Raw genomic sequence first — 20674 nt, forward strand, 5'->3', positions numbered from 1 at the left:
CCTTTTTTGATGGAAAGGTTGTACTTGTTTTTTGTAGAGCATGTAGCAAATGAGAGTAAATCAAAATTTACTTTCTACAAGTTGATGGTAGTCTTCTGTGTGATACATCCTTACGACAGATACAGCAACCAAAACATTTTCTTCATTTGATCAATTGATTTTAAGTTTAATTATATTTGCTCTGTGCAGTTTGGTTAGCATCCTAGAATTACCTAAGAAAATTGGTTTCTCTGTTTCTAGATGCCAGTTTATGTAATGGGCATCACCAGTAGTCAGACTCCTTTTTCATTTGGCAACGCAGTACCGGGGTTAACGTTCTACTGGTCTGTCACAAAGAGAGATACTCTGGATATCAAGACAAGACATAGTGAGGTAAATTGTGTGTGTGCGTGTGTGTGTTCACATGTATGTTTCTTAGGAAAAGGAAACTGCCACATAATGGAATTGAGAAAACACTGTTGCTTCTGCTTACTCAAAATCAAGGAGCCAATGTCAGCATTGGGTGTGGTCTTTCCTCTGTATCAGTGTCAGTTCTTTCCATGCGTAAAATTTGAATCACTTTCTCCTGTCCAAGGCTTCTTTTCAGCTTCCTGCAAAATACAACTTTGCAATGGATGTTTATGGCAGAGTGAAGGGAAGAACAGGCCTGAAGGTTGTTGTGAAGGTCCTTGATCCTACAGCCAGCCACTTCTACAACATGGCAAGAGAACTGTCTGATGAAATCCAAATTCAGGTATGATGATGTTCCTCACAGTTAATGTTTTAATATCTATTTCAGAGTCTGTATTTGAAGCCAGAAATTTGAAATGCAAAGGAGTAATTCCAGCTTTGGTTTATCTTTGAGCCCTTACTCTTGTTTGTATTATGTTCCACTGTTTGGAAACAAATTCCACAAATGTTGCTAAGGTTTATACTGAACATCGGTGTGATGCCTGAATGAAATTCAGGAGTTAGTTCTTGTTGTAGACCACCTGAAACTGAGGTGGATAAGCAATGTTAGAACTGTAGAACAACTTCACTGCTGTAGTGCCTCTCTGCACAATAATACTTCTTGTTTATAGTGCTTAACATGCTTGCGTAGACATGCATGATAAGTTGGATCAGGGATTAGCTTCTGAAATGAATCTCCTGGTTGTTCCCACTTATCATGATTTGGGGATTGGTTTTAAAGTATGTGAACTGGATTCCTTTAGATGGAACAAAGCTGGAAGATGTGTTTGAAGAGGGCACCTCATGTGAGCAATTCAGCTCACAGGCTCAGACTTGGGGTAAAGTAACTTGCGTGAATGTGGGGTCTCCCAACACCATTTCACTCAATCTGCTGCTTTTTTCCTGTTGCTTCATAGTGTAACTATGGCCATAGAAATGAATGCTCTGCAGAATCTGTAGAAGATCCTGCCTATCCCACTCTCAAATATTCATGTTTAATTTTATTTTTTATTCCCATATATATTATACAAGATAAAGTAGTATGTTATAGTTTTTATTTGGTTTTTTTTTTGTTTTGAAAATGAGATAAATGGAAATAAATTACTTGCTGCACACAACAGTAGGACACAATGCCTTTTATTTTCCAGGTGTTTGAAAAACTTCGTCTAGTCACTCCAGAAGTAGAAGCAGAGCAGATCTTAATGTCACCAAATTCTTTTATTAAACTTCAGGTAAACAGGTTAGTGATTAGTTTTCATACTGATTTGTGTCAACAGTCTATCAAAATCATAAAGCAATTCTGTTTGAAGTAAGCTGTTCCAGTCTTTTAAAAAGAATATCATGATACATTCATATAATACACAACTTACCTGGTGATTAATAGTATCTTACCTGTTCTCTTGGGCTTTGTCAATTCTTGTAGTAGTTGGATTGTAGCTAGAAAATTCATTCAATACTTAAATCATTTTAAAAGATGCTGAGCCAGTTAAATCAGTAGCTTGCTTCCACTAGAGTGTTTTGTGGGTGATCAAGGGTTTATGGAATATACTTCTCTGTATTTCTCACACAGAGGCTGTGACTAGATTTTGATATTAAAATATCCTTTCCAAATGAGAAGTTCTTTTTACATAACCTGTTTTCAAAGACTGGTATCTCAGACTTGAAATTTGGTTTTCCTAGCATAAAAGTGTGCAGATACAGACAACAGGAGGTAGGCTGTGGGTGAGGCTTTAGATGCATTTACATTTTAAGGGGAGGGAACAGTTAGTTTCACTGCAGCTCCAGTGACCATGGTCATTCAGCATCTGCTTCTGAAAATTATATAGGAGCCCTGTCATTTGTAGTCACTAATGTTTTTTTCCACTATTTCTACTGAGCAGTTTTTCTGATCCATTAGTCATTAAGTTGCTAGATACCAGTTTGTACATTTTTGTCCCATCTTCACTGTCCAGTGTCGGAGCTGGTATGTCCGAACTCCACCACCAAAACCAATTATGCTGTTGCCAAGAAAATGGCAACTAAAATCCAGCTTTAATGCTTTTTTCCTTGGATAAATTAAGAGTATTTCTAGCTCAATGAAGGAGCTTGGGAGAGCGGAAAAAAGTAATAATTTATAGATCTTTTAGAAGATGTGATAAGTGATACTTAAAAATTGCTAATGTCTCAGAATGCCCACTAATTACAGTTTTTGTATTTGCTCACTTTATTAATATGCAAATACCATGGAGAGAGTTATTGCAAAGATTAACCTTGTGTACAAAACCATTTCCAGGAAACTGATGAGATCCACTTAAGTCCCTGACTTTATCTCTAATGCTAGCATTGGTCATGGGAACTAATCTCCCTCTAAATATTATTTACAGAAAATGATGGCAGAAGCTGCGTGTTGTAGCCTTAGCCATTATTATTTGGAATCAAGTTTTTATCAAGGAATGATGGCACTGCAGGGCAGCAGATAGAAACTAGATTTTAATACATGCCTAAACCCAGATAAGTAAGCTTAAATCAGAACTGAAACTTTTCTTTCTTAAACTACAACACAGGCTTTTGAGCTTTTATTAAAGATACATGGGGAAAAAAAATTACCAAAAATTATGGGGGTGTAAAGATGGTTTTACTCGTTTAAGGGAGTCCCCTGGGATTTTTTTTTCTGTTTCATGTGTTTGTTTTCTTCAGGGACCGAGTGGCTTCACTGAGTTATCGTGTCCTGGATGGACCACATAAAGTTCCTGTTGTAAAAGTCGATGAGAGAGGTTTCCTTAACTCTGGGTCTTTGATAGGATCATCAACAATTGAAGTGATTTCACAAGAATCATTTGGGATCAACCAGAGCATTGTAGCTGCTGTTAAGGTAGTATCATCTCTCTTTATTTGCAGTTACAGAAGTTCAAATCAAAAAAGATGTTAATGTCATAAACATGCATTTTGCAGTGTATGATAAAGGTAAATATCATCTGGAGTAATGAATATAAATGCAGCATCTGTTGCAAGGTACCAAAGTGATACCTAGGTTTTCAAGATACTACAGATGTAACTGTACAAAAATTTTATTTTCTTTGCTGTTTCCCAGCAGTTCAGCTCTTACATAGAATGAGAATCTCTGCATGAGAGAGCCTATCTTATCAGATGCAATAGTTTAGCTGCTGTTGCCTGTATTTGGTGAGCTGGCAAGGAGCATGTCCAACGCTGCCCTCTGTGCCCAAGAGACACCAAAATATGGATGCTTCAGGGAAGGACAAATCTGTAGCAAAACTCAGCAGTTTGTTTCCAGGCTAATGAAACATCTTTCTTTCTCAAAACTACATCTGTTGATTGAATGCTGTTCTGTGAAGTTTAATGTATATCTTACTGGTCAGGCATTTGGGACATAAGAGACTGCGTGTCCTTCATTTCTATTTAAAAGTCCTTGTGCCGAGAACTTTTTACATCTGGCGAGATGAGCCTTGAGATACGCACTGCTCCACCTCTTATCCCTTTTTACTCAGTCAGCATCTTTCCTATGTCCCAACTAAAGGAGAAAAACATATAATTGAGTGCTGACTTTAAATTATTTGCAAGTTGTATTATTATTATTACTGTGAAGTTGCTCGATTTTGGAGTTTTGTTAATTTATGTTTTTTACCTTAATGTTCAGCTTTGTCTGTAGGACTGCATGTAGGTCTGTCCTCCTGGGTGGAGAATGAAAAAAGAAATGATGGCTTAGTTTCACTAATGCCACTCCTGCTGCTAGGTGGTGGCAGTGAAATTCTACAGCTCTGTTATAGATGACCTTGTTTCTTCTCTTCACTGCTGGATCTGGCAAGTGAAAGACATCTAATGAGTTTGGGGTTGGCTCAAATGACATCTACTCAGCCTATAGTGGTACTGAAGTTAAGGTCACCCTTTGTGCATTCTTTCGGTATACAGGAAATCGCAGAACTGTGGAGTCAGTGCATTATGAGATGAAGCTTGTGAGCCCTTTGTAGTAGGAACCATCTCTGTTCAGGATCTTGCACAACTGATTTGTTTTCCTGTATTTATTAGGACTATAGTACTTTTACGGAAGTAATATTTTTAACGTCACGGTAACCTCGTCAGGTCAAACAGTGCTGCCCTCATTTTATGGCTGAGGAACTGAGGGAGAGTTTGAGTGGTTTTGCTGAAGGTCACGTAGAAAAACTTGTGACAGACAGGAGATGATCTTGAATCTGTTGTGTCATTCTAAGACAGAGTTCTCTCCTTCGTGCCGTTCTTCCTTTCATAAGTTCTTGTTTTGTCTGTTTACAACTGTACACAGTTAAGAATCAAACTGCTGCAGCAGCATCACTTAACACTTAGACCTTCAACTCTGCTCAAAAAGAGGCTGTCTTAGATAAGCCGAGGAGGACAGTGGAGGTAAGGAGTGACAGTATGCTTAGCATGGAAGCAAGCTAAGCACTTGCCTGTACCAACTGTAGTCAACTCAAGTTTTATTTTTTATTTTTTTAAATAAAAAATACTTTAAAAACTGAGATGATTTAACAGTAAATAGCTGCTTTCATCAGTATTAAATTCAGCAGTTGTCCCTTGTGGGATAATTTCCGAGATTTTAAGGTAAATGAAGCTTGAAAATATCTCAGGGAAATGGCGTTCTTGTTGGCTTGTAACCTCAGCTAGTTGGGCAGATGACTGTATGGGCTGATATTTAACAGATTATATCAGCCTGTGGAGAAGACAGTTGTATATACTGATATTCTAGCCACTCTTTTTTTAATTTGGTTTTGGGTGGGTGGTTGGGATTTTTTTTTTTTTTTTTTTTTTCAGATTCACCACAGATGCTACTTGCTTGAGGCCAAATTTGTCCTTTCCTTTTTAAGGTTTGACATGTACATTTTCAGATTGCAGAGTTTTACATTTTGGCTGAGCTGCTTAGGTCAGAAAAAAAGGGATTTTCCTACAATATAACCTTGAGGGCTTCTTCTAAAATAGTTTTCTCCGTATATTTGAGGGGTTTTGCTGTCTCTTTCCTTCCATTATTTATTTTCCACCAGCTGTAACAGAAAGAACAGATACAGTTATTTTTGTTGGGTAATTTTGCTAGTTAACCTAGATAAGTTAATGAAGACCTGTAATATGTTATTTAAAAACAAAACAAAATGGTTGTAAAATCTTTTTCTTCAAACTTCCTTCGTTGGAGTGTTACTGCAAAAATGTGGGGGTGTGCACATATGGGTAATCTAGCAGACTTTCCTGAAGAATTTGAAGCAGTTCCTAACTTGTGTCTTGGTTGAGCACTGAGGCAACAAAATGCAGCCTGCTGACCAGTTAGGACTGGTCAGATGCCAGTTCTGACTGCTTTTGTCTGTTGTGCTTCTATCAGTCCCTGCCTCAGAGGACGGCCTGGCTGCAGCATCATGTGGCCAACAGTACCAAGGCGAGTGTGCCCAGTGATGGGTCAGGCAAACCAGCCCAGCACACGACTCAGGAGGGAAGATGGTGGGGGGTGTTCCTTCCCACCTCTGGGAGCCCCGTTGTCAGCCCACTGCAGACCTGTTTGAGGGGCAGCAGTCCGTAGTGTCTGTAGTGCTCCTTGACAAGGATTGCCAGGCAACAGCTTTGCAGCTATTGCTCATCCTTCCTCTGCTGGGCAAACCTTTGCTCAGAGCCAAGGCTGTTAGAAATGGTATGTATCAACTTGGTTTTCCCACCTGGTGCAGGGGAACTGGGGGAACAACAGCCTTTTCATCCCCTTGCTCTCACATACATTGCAAGTTACTCCTGTTCTGGTAACTAGGGAATGAATTACACTTCTTACTGCAAGAATTACTGGGAGAGAAGTCTAGGGGCCGTGTGTTTGCTTGCATATCCAGGGAGTCTTAACAGTTTTAATTTATAGGATAATAATGTAGTCTCTGATATGTTATGGGTGTTTCTACATCATTATTGCTTGCTTCAATTCCCAGTGCTATTGGAGAAAACCACTAAGAAATATCTGATTGGAAGGTGTAAAGAAGACAGAGCCAGACTTTTCTCAGCAATGCTCAATTACAGGGCAAGAGGGGGTACACAAAAATTGAAACACCTGAAATTTTTTCTGAACATAGGACAGCACTTTTTTTACTGTGGTGGCTGTTGAACGCTGGCACAGATTGCCCAGAGAGATTGTGGGATCTCCATCCTAGGAGATGCTTAAGACCTGCCTGCCCACGGTCCTGGGCAACTGGCTCTAGGTAACCCAGCTTGAGCAGGTGGGACTGGACTAGATATTCTACAGAGGGCCCCTTTCAACCTCAGCTATTCCGTGATTCTGCAAAATGTATGTACTGATAATAAAATCTCCATGTCTCAGTACTGTCACATGGCTAAACATACAGCAGATGGTTCATAAAAGAAGCTTTGTATATTTGCATAGTAAGAATACTATCCTAGGTAATAGGATTCGTATTATAAAAATATACAAAACCACATACATTGACATAAATAGATATATCAAGATAGATTGACTTATTAAAAATATAGATTGACTTATTGACAACATATAGATTGACAAATAGTTTATTTTTATAGAGGCATCAAAAAATGCAATTTAATTTTGCTTTTCGCTGTTCATGTTTTTACAGGTCTACCCCATTTCATACCTAAGAATCTCCATGAATCCTATCCTGCACACAAAAAACAAAGAGGCATTATTGGCTCTCCCCCTGGGTGCGACACTGACATTTACAGTCCATTTTCATGATAACTCTGGAGATACTTTTCATTCGCATAATTCTGTGCTCAACTTTGCAACAAACAGGTAAGTATCTACCATGGGTGTTAATTATAGAGAACAAAAAAAAGCCAAATACACATAGCCCAGCCACAGCAAGGAACAAAGATTGTTCCAGAGATACCAAGTGAAGATACGGCTTGGGCTGGGATTAGCAAAGAAAGGATTTCATCTCTGCGGTCTTCAGAGGAACTGTAGCAGAAAGAAGAGTTGTAGTTAACAATCGATATTCTCTAGCAAGTGGAAAGTTGCCCAGATAAGCGTGATCCCCAGAGGGGCGTGCTGGGGTACATTTCTGCTTTAAGTGACTCTGAATCATCAGATTACATACATCAGTGGCCTATATAAACAATTGATCTTATTAGCATTTGCCTCATCTTGCCTCTTTTCTCCTAGTGCTTTGTTACTTGACTCACTTAAGTCTTATATAAGATGGTGAACATTCTGGATCAGGGCTGTCTCTTCAGATATGCTTGTACAGCCTTTGCACAGCAGAGCCAAGCCTCAGAAGGCCTTGCGGTCTCTGCCTCAAAGAATAATAAATATTATAAAACTACCTTCTTTGGTCACTAGTAAACAATCACTAATTCCATTACTCTAACGTAGCTTTTTTTCTGTAGAGCATCTTGCAGTTATAACACAGTGATTGTGATTAAAAGGGGGGGGTGGGGAAGGGGTTGAATGCAAGATTTCCTCTTTTCTCCTATCTGAACAATCTGAAGAAAGTTCTGTAGCATACAGAGGTTCCCGAGATAACACTGCCCTAGCTTCCAAAACAGATGTGACAGAGCTGCTTCAGCACAGGGATAATTAGCCCTAGACAGAGCAGCACTGCTCATTGACCTCAGGTGCAGCACTGTGGTGACCTGCCTCTGCTGCTGTCAAGATGCTCACTGTCTCTGCGTGGTGCTGCTAAGGTGGCTTTCTCTGTGCTGGGTGCGCTTACAAGCGCTCTGCTTGTCCATGCATTTGGGAATGCTGAATTTTAGTAAATATCAGAACTCGCAGTCAAATGTGATTTAGTTTTCTAAAGTTATGGCTGGAAAGCTGCATGTTGGTGTTTACATGGCTTTGGTTCTTAACTCCCCGAGTAAAGGGAAAAAGGGACAGATCACCTCTTTCTAAAGTTCTACAATTCTTAAAATTGGGAAGTAGTTCTTGTACAAAGTTATGACCTTATTATTGCCCCAGTATAATGATGTGAGAACTAAAATTTGCCTCAGTAGCACCTAAATCACTTTGATATTTTCCTTAGTTTGTCAGACTTCATTAGAAGGTAACTATTGCTGAAAACAAGAAGTCAACCATCTAAAAAGAGTTCAGTACCTACTGTTTACTGTGGAGATAATGACATTAGCAAACTTGCCCTAATATAAAAGCATTTCTTTTTCTCTGTAGGGATGACTTTGTACAGATTGGGAAAGGAGCCACAAACAACACGTTTGTAATCCGGACTGTAAATGTAGGTTTGACCTTGCTTAAGGTCTGGGATGCAGAAAACAGTGGAATTGCAGACTATGTCCCACTTCCTGTGCAACACACTATTTTTCCTGAACTCACAGATGTGGTGGTGGGTGACGTTCTCTGTTTGAGTACTTCACTGATAAACCAAGAAGGTAAGCAGCACTTCAGTTGCTGTGGTTTTGCAGCTATATAATTTGACATCAGTGTAACTCTTTCTTATTCTCAGAAAAATTAAATGCATAATTTATGATGTTTGTTCAGAATCGAATGTCACTGTTCTTGTTAATGGTAAAAATAGGTTTGATCAACTCCTCTAATTTTAATTGTACCATGCAATATGCCACTTGTATTGAATTAATGAGTATCAGACTCCAGACATTTCTATTCAGTTAGCTTGAAAGGCTTGCTCTTTACAGGAGTCATGCGGGTTCAGGACTGTCAAACTTCACTCACTGTATTTGATTCTTCGTATTAACGGGCTTTTTTTCAGAGTAACTGCAAGTCAGTTTGGTGTTGGGCTGCCAGCCTTCCACCACATGAGACCCTAGAATCTAGTTTCTGTTAATTGGGAAGTATGTGTACCTGTGCTGCCCATGGAGTGGGTACGTCCATACAGGCACCAATGTGATAATGAAATGCTTCAGTTAGCATAAATCCGTTGAACAGTGTCCAAATGGTGTGTTTTCTCAGGCCTGCCGGGCATATGGAGCTCCTCGTTAAGTAGTGTTCTTCAAATCGACTCCAAGACTGGCGTAGCCGTGGCAAGGGATTCTGGTGCAGTCACCATCTATTACGAGATTCCTGGATTACTTAAAACATACAGGGAGGTGAGGCACTGTTAAATCCTGCCAGAACTGCTGAAGTTATTTTGCTTCCGGTGGACCCTCACAAGAAACGTATTCTACCGTTGTTGTTATAAATACTTCAAAACATTCTCATTAAAGGAAAAAGTATTAGAAATGCCAGTGGTTGGAAAGTATTTGGTATGTGTCCAAACACATCATGTTTTTTTTTAATAAAGTATGTTAAGGAGGAAAATTTAGCCAAATAGTTTCTATTTTTTGCCTATACTGTTCTTATAATGGTATGTTTTGATTCCTTTGTTTGGCTAATTTGTTTCCAGATGCTAAACAATTTTTGAGTGTGGCTGCTTTTATGAATGAAATTTTCCTGCAGAATGAGATGCCAACAAGAACTTTCTGAAGTATCATACCGTATTATTATGCATCACTGATCAGAACTACTCAAATTATTTTATCTGGTGTGTAGTTGCATTGTTGACACAGTTCACTGTATCAGCTAACATAAACACTAGACATTGTTTTTAAATAAAATTTAGACATAGAGCTTTATGTCTATTCACTTACAGGGGCTGGGTAGAAAAAAAAATTACTAGCTTAAATTGCCTTGAAAGGCAGTTTCTACAGTTGGAGAAATGTAGGTTTTCTTACAAAGAGAAACACGACCTCTTGGAGTCTTCTCTTCTGTTATACGTACAAGGATGTGTGCATTTCACAGTCAATCCGATCTGATTTTGCCTTAATTTTTATGTTACATGGAAGTTTTTGCTAACAATGTACTTCATTTTTTTCAGATATTGATTAATATACCTCAGAGGACTACAGCAAGGCATGTAAGTGGAGTGAAAAGTTTACAAGGAGTTGAAGCCTCAAAAATAATAGTTTCAATTGGGGAAAGAAATAAAAATTTGCAAGGTATGATGAAAAAATAACTTTATGCTTATTGTTTATTACACATTTGTATATCCATGATAGGTGGCTTTGGTTTGTGTTACAGGGTTTTTTTGGAGGGGGACTGTAGAGGAGTGAAGGCAGGTTAATTAGCATTGATAATATACAGCTGTGGGCTGGCTTCAGGGGCGGTGGGCTGGCTGATGTAGACAAGGTGCAGCTGTGGCTGGTTCTGTTAAGGGGTTGAGAGCCAATGGAGAGAGAGCAGCCGAGGAAGAGAGAGAAGGAAGAAGCAGAGAGAAGAGAGCCCGCCCTGGGTGAGGAGGGACAAGGAGGAGGCAGCAGAGGGACTGGCATGAAGAGTGTGCCGGTATGAGATGGTAAAAGACCTTGTTGCAGCCGGCTGGTTTGGAGAGTGCTGTGACAGGGGACACGACACGGGACGAGGGGGGTACAAACAAAAACCACCATAGCTCAGTTATGGGTCTGTAAAGCTGGTGTAGCAAGTTCTCTATGAACCTCTAGAGCCTTTCCAGAATCCCAGCAGTACTAGAAGAATCTTAGGGCCATGTTGCAGAGTTTGAAATGTCTTCTGGGGTGCTATTAAGATTTTGCAACTCATACAATTGATAGATAATAGAAGTGTAATTTTTGATTATATCAAAAAGCAGTTAATAGGTGCTCAGCTGGTTGCTTATATATTGAATTCCAGTTATGTTCTTGAAGTTACTGTTATTTCTCACTATTATTATTTAAACACTGAGGGTGTTTAGTTAACATCCTTAAGTCTTTTACAGAAATTATCAGCAATTACAATCAATAGAAAGATCTAAGTGTCATATTGTGCCCTCTGTTTAATAAGCTGTATTTTCTTTGATTATACTTCCTTCTAGTTTTTAGCTTAACACTTAGAACTTGTTCAAATAGTCTTTTATTGTGCCTTATGTAAATTATTAGCCTACCAAAAAACCTTCTTGTCAGATACTGAAATATAAATCGAAACTCCCAGGATCATGTAAGTTATTCAACAGACACATCTGAGCTGAAAACTCTGTCTAGTTCATTCTTTCCTGTAAATAAATAATTCCTGTCAAAAAAACCACCACAACATATAAAATTTTCATTTGCTGTCTCTTTGGGATTAGACCAGAGATAGGACAGCTGTCTATGGTTTCCAGCTATTTTAAGATCATCCTAACCTTGTGAAACTATTTCAGAAGGTGGCAGAATAACCTGGTATTTCAAGATGTGGTTTTGCTTTTAATTAATTAAAAGTTAATTAGTTATAATCTTCTTCTCTAATTAATTAGAAATATTTCTTTTTCTACCCCTTAGGGGAGTGCTTGCCTGCTCAGATTGAAGCCATTACTGAATTACAACCACAGTCCATTATCAGTTGCCATCTAGATTTTAACAATGATGCATTTGATTTCCCAGCACGTCATATTTTTAGAGCAGAACCTGGATTTGATGCGGTTTCAGGTAAGGTGAGACAAGATGCCACACTCCAGGCAGACAATTTGAATTTTGCTGTAGTTTAGTCCAAAAGCCCTTTGACCCAGCTGATTTCCTTCTGAACCCTCTGAGCTTTGCTGTGTAGGATCTCAGGCTTCAGAGTGTGGTTGGTGTGTGCACTCTCCTTGTTTAACTCTAGGGTTTTCTACAAAAAAACATTTATTTGTTTTGAGAGAAAGCCAGAAATCACGGGCAGCCCATTTTGTATGTTTTTCAGAGTTGTAGTAGTAAGTCAAGAAGAAATGCAGAAGCATTATTTTACTGGAACGGGGGCACACAAACTTTGATATGGTTTTTTGACTGAAAACTTAGGTCCTAATTTTACACATTACTACTCATATATTTGTAAATATGTAGACAATAGTGGTACCTTGAGACAGAAATGATACTGCAGAATGTAGACATAATATACTGGGTTTGCATACTTTAGAGCTAGCAGCTGCCATACTTTAGCTCAGGGGTCCTCAAACTATGGCCCACGGGCTGGATACGGCCCCCCAGGGTTCTCAGTCTGGCCCCTGGTATTTACAGAACCCCCCGCCGGGGGTTGGGGGGGAAACCAAGCAGCTGCAGATGACTGCCTGCCACTTAATCCATGCGCCGGCCCCCTGGTTAAAAAGTTTGAGGACCCCTGCTCTAGCTGAACCATACAAAAAATAGATTGCCTTGTGTATAACAACTCAGAAAAAAAATATCAGGCCCTCTATTTGTTAAACTATGGAAGCAAAACACTTTATCCTTCAGCTAGTACAAATGAGCACTCATGTGACAGATACTGGGGATCTCTGCAGCTGTAAACATCTAGTGGCTCTTCTAGGTGTTTTCTTGCCGTACATCAGGGCCTTTACCATATACTGAAATGCAGTGGAAGTTAAGACTAGGGATAAGAAAAGCAATCAGTTTTAATGTCTGCATACTGAGGGTCTTTGGGTTTCACCAATCTATGCTCCTCAGTCAAATACTTTTTGTTTGATGTTGGCCTTTTAAAAGCCCTGCCACTGAAGTTACTGCAGTATTACTAACCTCAGTGACTAAAATGAGGGAAGTAGCATAAATGTGAAAATTGGGTGTTAATAATAAATTTTTAATTCTTTGTATTCTTCAGTTTCAACATTTTGGAATTTATCATGCTTTCAAACTTTTCTGCACAACCTGAGTGCTGTAACTTTTTATGAAAGGTAGAATTCTTATGTATCCCCAAAACAACATGGACTGGGACTTAAAAGGAGGGGAAATTACCAGATGCTGTAGAAATAGAAATAAAATTGTGGAAATCTACAACATGTGTTACTGTTTCATAACTGTATCATGATTCAAAAAATAACACCATGGATTGTATGGAAATAACATTAATTATCTGTTAGATTAGCCCTTGCACGCATTGTAAAACACTATTATACTTTGAATAATAGTGGCTGTCTCTTTTACTTCATTAGGGAAAGAAAATACGGGGAAAACACGTACCCAGCAAGTCCTATTTGTTACTTATCCTTTGTATCTTCCATACTGGGGGATTTTTTTTTTTACTATCTTTATTGCTAATAACAGACAAATAGGTCCCATGAGAGACTAGAAACATGGTGAATATCTAACCTTTTAAAGAAACTTTTATAAATAATAAACCATGTTTCCACAGAATTGATGATGACAATGGTAATTGACTGAAATTTTAACATTAGATGAAGAGAATATGAAATTTTGTTTTCTGTAAAGCCTTGCTATCAAGATTAGCATAAATGTTATATCCAAAGTGGAACTGAGCCTCACTGGCACATTAAAATATGACATGGAACTGTCATTTCAATGTGTTTACCATGATGTTTAATTTGGGACAAGAAATATCTTCTGTTTTAGTACTGAGACGCCAATGGTTGGACCAGCAGACACGCTGTCCCATTCACCTATGCACTCCTGATCTTCCGGTTTGAATTCTACCACTACCTTTAGCCCTTCTCTAAAGATATCACAGAAATCTCACTCTGCATGGAGGAAAAAAACCCACAAAGATGAGCAATTCACAGTCAAACCGCTTTTTTTTCTACAGGACATTACACCTGTTCCATCACAATGCACAGGCTTACAGACAAGCAGCTGAAGCATCTCAGCATGAGCAGAACTGCACTCAGAGTTACAGCTTCAATCCAAGGCAGCCAATTCGCTGGGGAGCAGATCAGCACCGAGGTGCCATTCAATCCTGGGTTTTATGCTGACCAAACAGAAATGCTTTTAAGCAACCATTACCCAAGCTCCGATGTGAAAATATTTGGTGCCATTGAAATTCTTGATACCTTAGAGGTGAGTGTATTGCTGGAAAGTCTCACAACCCAGTTGAAAGCATTTTGAATGGTTACATGCAACTTTCTAATCAAAGGCATTCTGTGCCACCTTTACCATGTCAAGATTGCTCCTGAGATGATTTGGAAATACTCATCTTGGAATGTATTCCTTCTCAGTTTTCGCTCTTGTTTTGGGGTAGTAGAAATGTGTCAGGCTCACCTGTGCACAAGCTGGGATGTGTTAACCCCAGAGCACAGGTGGGGAAGCAGAAAATCTTCCTGATCCCTAGCAGCACAGGTAGGTTCTTGCCCACTTACTTGTTTGCCCACAGTTCATGTAGCACAGTAAGGGGTGCTTTGATTTTTTGCCTGTGTGGAGTTAGCCCAGCCCCACAGAAGTGACTGTTTAATAGGGAAACCTTCACAATAAACAGGGGTCAGGTGCTGCTGGTGTCACTATAAAGTTACAACCAGATCTGACTCCTGCCAAGGGGTGAGTTGCTGTATGTTTGTGTGGAATAACATATTTCTGACATGTGGCTTGGAAGATGGATATGCTCTGTGCTTACTCAAGCAGTCTGTTTCAGGTTCTTTCTTTTCCTCGGCAGGTAAAATGTGGGTCACCAACAGTGAAAGTGTTTGAGAAAGAGAAATCCTACGGGCTGCCTAGTTATGTAGTCTACACTGTTAGTCTGTCTGATCCAAGAGTTTCAAGCCAGAGATCCTTATCAACCACTCTAACTGTCTCTAGTCCCATGACTGACCAGTCTATCACTATCCCAGTGACAGTGATTTACTCTGCTGACAGAACCAGTGCACCAGTGAGACGTAAGTTTATCTCTAGACTTCATATGCCAGAATAAACCTCTAACATCCATTATGTTCATGAGCTTATAAAATTTGATGTGTATTAAAATCTGAGCTGGCAGGTAATATTTTCACTGACAGGTAAACTGCTCGTTGTGACCAGAAAACTTGAATACAGTTGCTCATTATGTGTGAAGCTGAATGTATTTTCCTTTTGGGTCAGCCCAAGATATTTTGTTGAAGTTGGCATAAATATCCCCGTGCTAAAGTATCTGAAAGAAATTTTGTTCTTTTTGCTCTGCTTTTGTTTACTCTCAAGCATGCCTTGTTATTTTGAAAACAGATTAGCATTTTGGGGCTGAGAAAGTAAAGAACATGCAAAAAATTATTGGCAGATGTTGAAGACTGCATTGGAAATAGTCATTAGAATCAAAGTTATATTATCTAAGTTGATTACACTTATTTACTATAAATAAAAACCTTCTTTTGGCTTTTCATTTTGGGTTAAGAATGGGTAACCTTTAAAGCAGATTGGTGAAGATGCTCTTTTAATTCAATATTGTCTCCTGTTAATCGATTTTACAGATGGAACCAGTCTGTTCCAGCACTTTCTTGATTCTTATCAAGTAATGTTCTTCACGCTTTTTGCACTATTAGCAGGGACAGCTGTTATGATTATAGGTAAGAGAATGAAAGATTGCAGAAGTATTTTTTCCCCACAACTTCTTAGAATGCATTAGCTGTAATAATACAAAGGAATAATTTCCTTTGTATCTTTCCATGTGAAATTATTTTGTTGTTTTGTTGTTGATTTTGGGGTTTATTTGTTTGGTTTTTAACAATGTCTTGCAGCCTATCATGCAGTTTGTTCACCAAAAGAACAGCAGAGTCACCCAGCATTTATCCCAAGGACACCTCCTCAACACAGCCAGAACAGTAAGCAGCTGTTACCCATTTATAAGTGCCTTAATTGATTAGTCTAGCTATCGCATTGGAATTTAATGTAGGAAGGTAGGACTATGAGAAAGCTTGGGTACTGAAATGTATTACAACAAGCAGTGTGCCTGTTCCTAGGAAGTTTGTTCCCCAACCTCTCCTTTGCCCATTGGTAATTCTTTGGAAACTCCTAGCCAGCTTCAGCTGCACTGGAAACAAGGAATGGGCTAGAAGTGTAAGAATTCATCCAAATCACCAGATGGGTAGAGGAGAGAGATGCACAATTTTGTTCCTACTGAGGGAAAGTAAAGCAGAGTTCAGCTGCTTGGCACAAAGAGCTTGGCAGCAGTAGGCTGATGCGTCAATCCATGTGACATCAGGTTAGCTGCAGCACGTGCTGCATCTCCTGTGCTGTCCGCATGCTGTGAGGTACTGTAGGCTGGGGCCAGGGGAGGTTTAGATCGGATATTAGAAAAAAATTCTTCACCGAAAAGGTTGTCAAACATTGGAATAGGCTGCCTAGGGAAGTGGTGGAGTATTTAAAAGGCATGTAGATGTGGCACTTAGTGATCTGGTTTAGTGGTGGACTTTGCAGTGCTGGGTTAATGGTTGGACTCGATGAACTTAAAGCTCTTTTTCAACCTAAACTTCCTATGAGTCTGTTCTAAGAGGACAGGGAAGGGCAAATGTTAGGGGGTAAAGGGCACAAGTCTGTAGAAGAATGTTGTGTTGCTCAGGGAACAGTTTATTCCTTCACTGCTTTTGATCGTGCAGTCATGTTTTATCTGTATTTTTTGACGTCATATTTATTCCCCATTTTATCTATTTGCAGTGTTGCAGAATCAAACTTATTCAGAAATACGCAAAAAAACACCCATTCACTTGGAGGATCTGTAATTAACCATGGGTATTAAGATAAAAATCAGACGATTACAGATGTATTTAAGTTATGGTGAGCTGCAGTCCTGTTTGTAAAAACACATGCCTGATGCTTCAGATAAAATAAGGCAAATTCAAACTGCAAGTTTTTTGCTGAGGTGAAATGTGTGTGCTCGTCAGACTTAATCAGTTCTTCAATTAAACTCCTTAATAGGAAGTCTTATAAAATCTTGATGCTTTTAAGATGTCTTTTCAACAGGCAATAAGCTAGGGGGGTTATTTCACTTTGAATGGATCGTTAGACTTGCTTGCCAGGTGTTCCAGCAGATGATCAACAGCAGTTACTTGTTTCCTTACTTCTTCCACCCTCCTGAGTATGATTGTGTTTTTTCTCCTTTTCCCCTGTGTTTTAGGTTTCTCTGTATCACCTGTGCTTTCCTTCAGTCCTCAGTCCTCAAGCAGGAAAACAAGCCCACCATCTGCGCTCTGGAGCACTGATTATGGTTCACGTTAAAGACAGCAGGACTCTTGTTCAAGTAGGCCAGGAAAATAGAACAAAATAAAAATCAGTGCCTTTAACAAGAGCAAGTTTAAGAACTTTCACAGTTTTGATATAATTTGAGTTATCTCTTGAATGTAACTACTTCTTTTTTTTAATATTTAGAGCTCTTTGATTTTTTTTTTTTTGTCAGTGCTTCAGTTTTCTAAAACTTACTTTATGTGATGTTTTATGCTCAGTTGATGGCTGGACAAAAAGCCGTGTTTATGCTAAGCTAGCTTTCTTGCGCTCTAAGCAACTAGAAGTTATGTCTAAGTAATAGTGATAAAAAATGTATTTACTTTTTTTGTAAAGATAACTTTCTTTTTTATGAACTTTGTAAAAAAAGGGAAATGGAAAAACAGATGAAATATGAGCCAAAAATATGAAGGATTATATATTTTGTAGAACTAGTTTTTTATTTTGAGTTCCAAAGACTCAGGAATGTGCTGCACTGATAAGTGTTATTATGTTTAGCCTTACAATGTGATTCATCATCATAATTTGCTGTTTTAACATTAGGAATGCTGGAACAACTGTGAATAATTTGAAGCTTTTTACAACAACAAAAAAACTAAAACCAAAACTTACTGTGTCTTCCTTTGGGTACAGCTGCAGTATTCCCTTCTTGTTACTGTAAGCACTTTTTTGAACTGGGAATGTGAACGCATGTGCCTTTGAAGAGGACCTTTCTCCTGGTAGTAAATACTTTTATTTGAAGGCAATTATCTTAACTGTGTTCTGATATAAATGTAATACATTTTCATAGGTCATTTCACACACGAAGTACCTGAAACTGAGCCTCCTTTTATTACCACTGGTCATCTGGTGGCAGTGGAAAATGGCTTATGTCACACTCTAGGGTTAGTGACGTTTTCAGTTGATTCAATCTGCTTGTCCCTGGTGTATTTCTGTACAAACTGATACAGCCACACCTAGTACCTTCGTTTAAACTATACAGTAAGATATTACTGGTACGACCAGACTTTAGAATATTTGAAACGTAATATCTACTAATAAGTGCTTATTTTTAAGTCTGTAAAATACAATGTAGTGTCTAATGTGGGGATTTTTTGATTGAGTTCTTGGTTTTCTTCTTAACTGAATAAGACACATAGGTAAAAAATACATAATTCTGGGTACTTCAGAAAGTACTTTGCTAAACCAGGCAGTTGATCACTGTGTGCTTGGATGTATTTTAGTTTCTAAACAAGGTGGCTTGAACTTCTTTTCAACTTTTAAACAGATGAGAAGAAAAACGTTGTTGCAATACTTAGTCCTGAAGTACTTGCCTGAGAATAATGTGAGAATAATGGGGGGGAAGAAAGTATCTTAGTTGGAATCCTTTGTTTTGAGGATTATAATCGTAATTACAGTAATTCTAATCCATAAACAGTATTTTGCGGCTATTGGATAAGGGCTTTGTTTACGTATGAGAAGTATCACAGTTTTAATTGTGAATAATATTCTGCCTGTCTGAACTCTCCAAAGGACCATAATGAAAGTGAGTGCAATTGTTCTATTTCAAAGAGCAAAATATTTAATGCAAAATATGTTGTCTGAAGAACTATGCAGGCAAGTAGTCAGAGGAATGGAATGCAGACACAGTGTATGGCATACAGTTCGGGTTTCATGCAGTATTACAAAAGGGTTACATTGCTACGTGCTATTATGTGGAGTCTTGTGTAACTTATTGGCTAGTTTTGGAGAATTTGTGCCTTACATGCTAGTACTACTTAAAATTGACAGTTTGGATGTAATTAGTTATTTGTATCTGTTATTTAATAAAGCTTTGTAAGATTCTTTTAGTATACTGTTGAACTTTCTTGTGTTTTGGCTGTTCAGAATTTAGCACTGGACTATATTATTTGTACTTGACCTCCTATGGCCCCTTGGTATTTGCAGCCGTGATTTTACAGTCTGAATTTTCACTTCTGTTGACAACGTAATTTTTTAAATATTTTGACAATTTTTCACCTAGTGTTTGTTGTCATGGGCTTTTCCTGGTTTTCACTAAGAATCTTCAATTCCTGCTGAAGTCAGCAGTGGCTGAAGAAGCAGCTCTTAATTTTCCAGGTTTGTTCAGACTTCCCACTTAGTTAATTCCTTTTTTTTTCAGGAGCGATCTCATCTTGATTTCAGGGAGTAATGAAAGGGCTATGAATATCTCAGTGCTACTGTGATAAACATTTCACAAATGCTTAGAGGAAACTTTTACTCCCCTATTCCTTCTCTTTCCCATTCAGTCTAGCAGTCTGGCACTGAATGTCCTGAAAAACAAACTGCTTCAAATGGTGGATGTACTTTTACAAATGCCCACTGTTCATGTCACCTCTTTATGCAAGTAGTTGCAGTCTCCTGGCATGCATCTTCATGAACTGTGATCTACTGCAAGCTAGAGCTAGAGGGGAGTTAAAGAAAAAAAAGCCGCATGAAATAGGGAGCTGGCATGGTTCAGGAGCCAGCCTGCAGTGAGCAGTGACTGCTCTGTGGGTGGGATTTGGGGGTATAAATTTTTCTGAGCATGTCTGCCAATATAAAGATCATTTATATATTTTTAATTGCCTGAAATGAGGCCTTGGGTTTTTTGCATTTAGTGCTGAGTTTTTCCTGTTTTCACTTACTACTTGTTCCTGACTGTTTGCTCCCCTAAGTGGGAGAAGGGATGCTGGGAGTTTGTGTATTGTAAGCATATTACACATCTTCTGTGAGTTGAATAGTATTTTTAAGTTGATCAGGTAACAAAACAATCAGTGCTGCGCTCAGACCCAGGCCTTGGTCCCTTCACATTCGGCAGGAGCTTTGGCTTTGCTCCTTAGTAGAAGCAGGATTTGCTGCATGCCAGCAATGGCAAGTTCCATCACATTACATTGGTTCTTGGACAGAAAGTTTTTAACGGGTTGACTGGAGCTTCATAAGCTATGAAAGAAGCGAACCCAGCCCGTGTGGTGTGTGTTGCTGAGAGTGCCTCTGTCAGACTGAGACCACGGGATCTGCTCGAGGAGCAGCCTTTCTTTCACAAGTGCAAATATTAATGTTAAAAATCCGATTCCATGGCTTTTTTTTCCCCCTAAGAAAATGGAAGCAAACGCTGAAAAAGAGGCGGTCCCTTGGCACAGCCGCTCCTGCTGCAGAGCGGTGGGATCTCGGCAGGCCCTGGGGGTGAGAGCTTTACTCCCCGACAGAACCGCATTGATCTACTTCAGTTTATCAAATCATCACTGCTGTAATTTATGCCACAGTTTAAACTTCATATTTTATGTACTTCTGTATAAATGTGTTTTCTGTAATGTAATAATTCGTAAGTTGCTCAAACTGCACTTCTTTTAAAGAAGCTCTAGTGGAAGAGGAAAAAAAAGTGTGGAGATGTGGAGTGTTGCGAACTTGAATGAGGAAAATCATCTGAAAGGTA

At 38.9% G+C, this 20674-nt stretch overlaps 1 protein-coding gene across 1 annotated transcript in view; it reads left to right on the forward strand.

Moving 5' to 3' along the window:
- NUP210 (nucleoporin 210) overlaps positions 1 to 19073 on the forward strand; it is a 69419-nt gene extending 50346 nt beyond the window's left edge. The window contains exons 27-40 of the mRNA XM_005239338.4: positions 241 to 372; positions 575 to 733; positions 1578 to 1669; positions 3106 to 3280; positions 7008 to 7183; positions 8555 to 8772; positions 9311 to 9447; positions 10215 to 10335; positions 11647 to 11793; positions 13871 to 14121; positions 14711 to 14930; positions 15495 to 15590; positions 15762 to 15845; positions 17138 to 19073. Coding sequence (XP_005239395.2) covers positions 241 to 372; positions 575 to 733; positions 1578 to 1669; positions 3106 to 3280; positions 7008 to 7183; positions 8555 to 8772; positions 9311 to 9447; positions 10215 to 10335; positions 11647 to 11793; positions 13871 to 14121; positions 14711 to 14930; positions 15495 to 15590; positions 15762 to 15845; positions 17138 to 17238 — 2109 coding nt within the window. The 3' untranslated portion in view covers positions 17239 to 19073. The remainder of the gene's footprint in view (positions 1 to 240; positions 373 to 574; positions 734 to 1577; positions 1670 to 3105; positions 3281 to 7007; positions 7184 to 8554; positions 8773 to 9310; positions 9448 to 10214; positions 10336 to 11646; positions 11794 to 13870; positions 14122 to 14710; positions 14931 to 15494; positions 15591 to 15761; positions 15846 to 17137) is intronic.
- The last annotated feature ends 1601 nt before the right edge of the window (positions 19074 to 20674 follow it).

This window comes from Falco peregrinus, chromosome 5 (genome assembly GCF_023634155.1).
Source record: "Falco peregrinus isolate bFalPer1 chromosome 5, bFalPer1.pri, whole genome shotgun sequence".
Classification (NCBI taxonomy): Eukaryota; Metazoa; Chordata; class Aves; order Falconiformes; family Falconidae; genus Falco; species Falco peregrinus.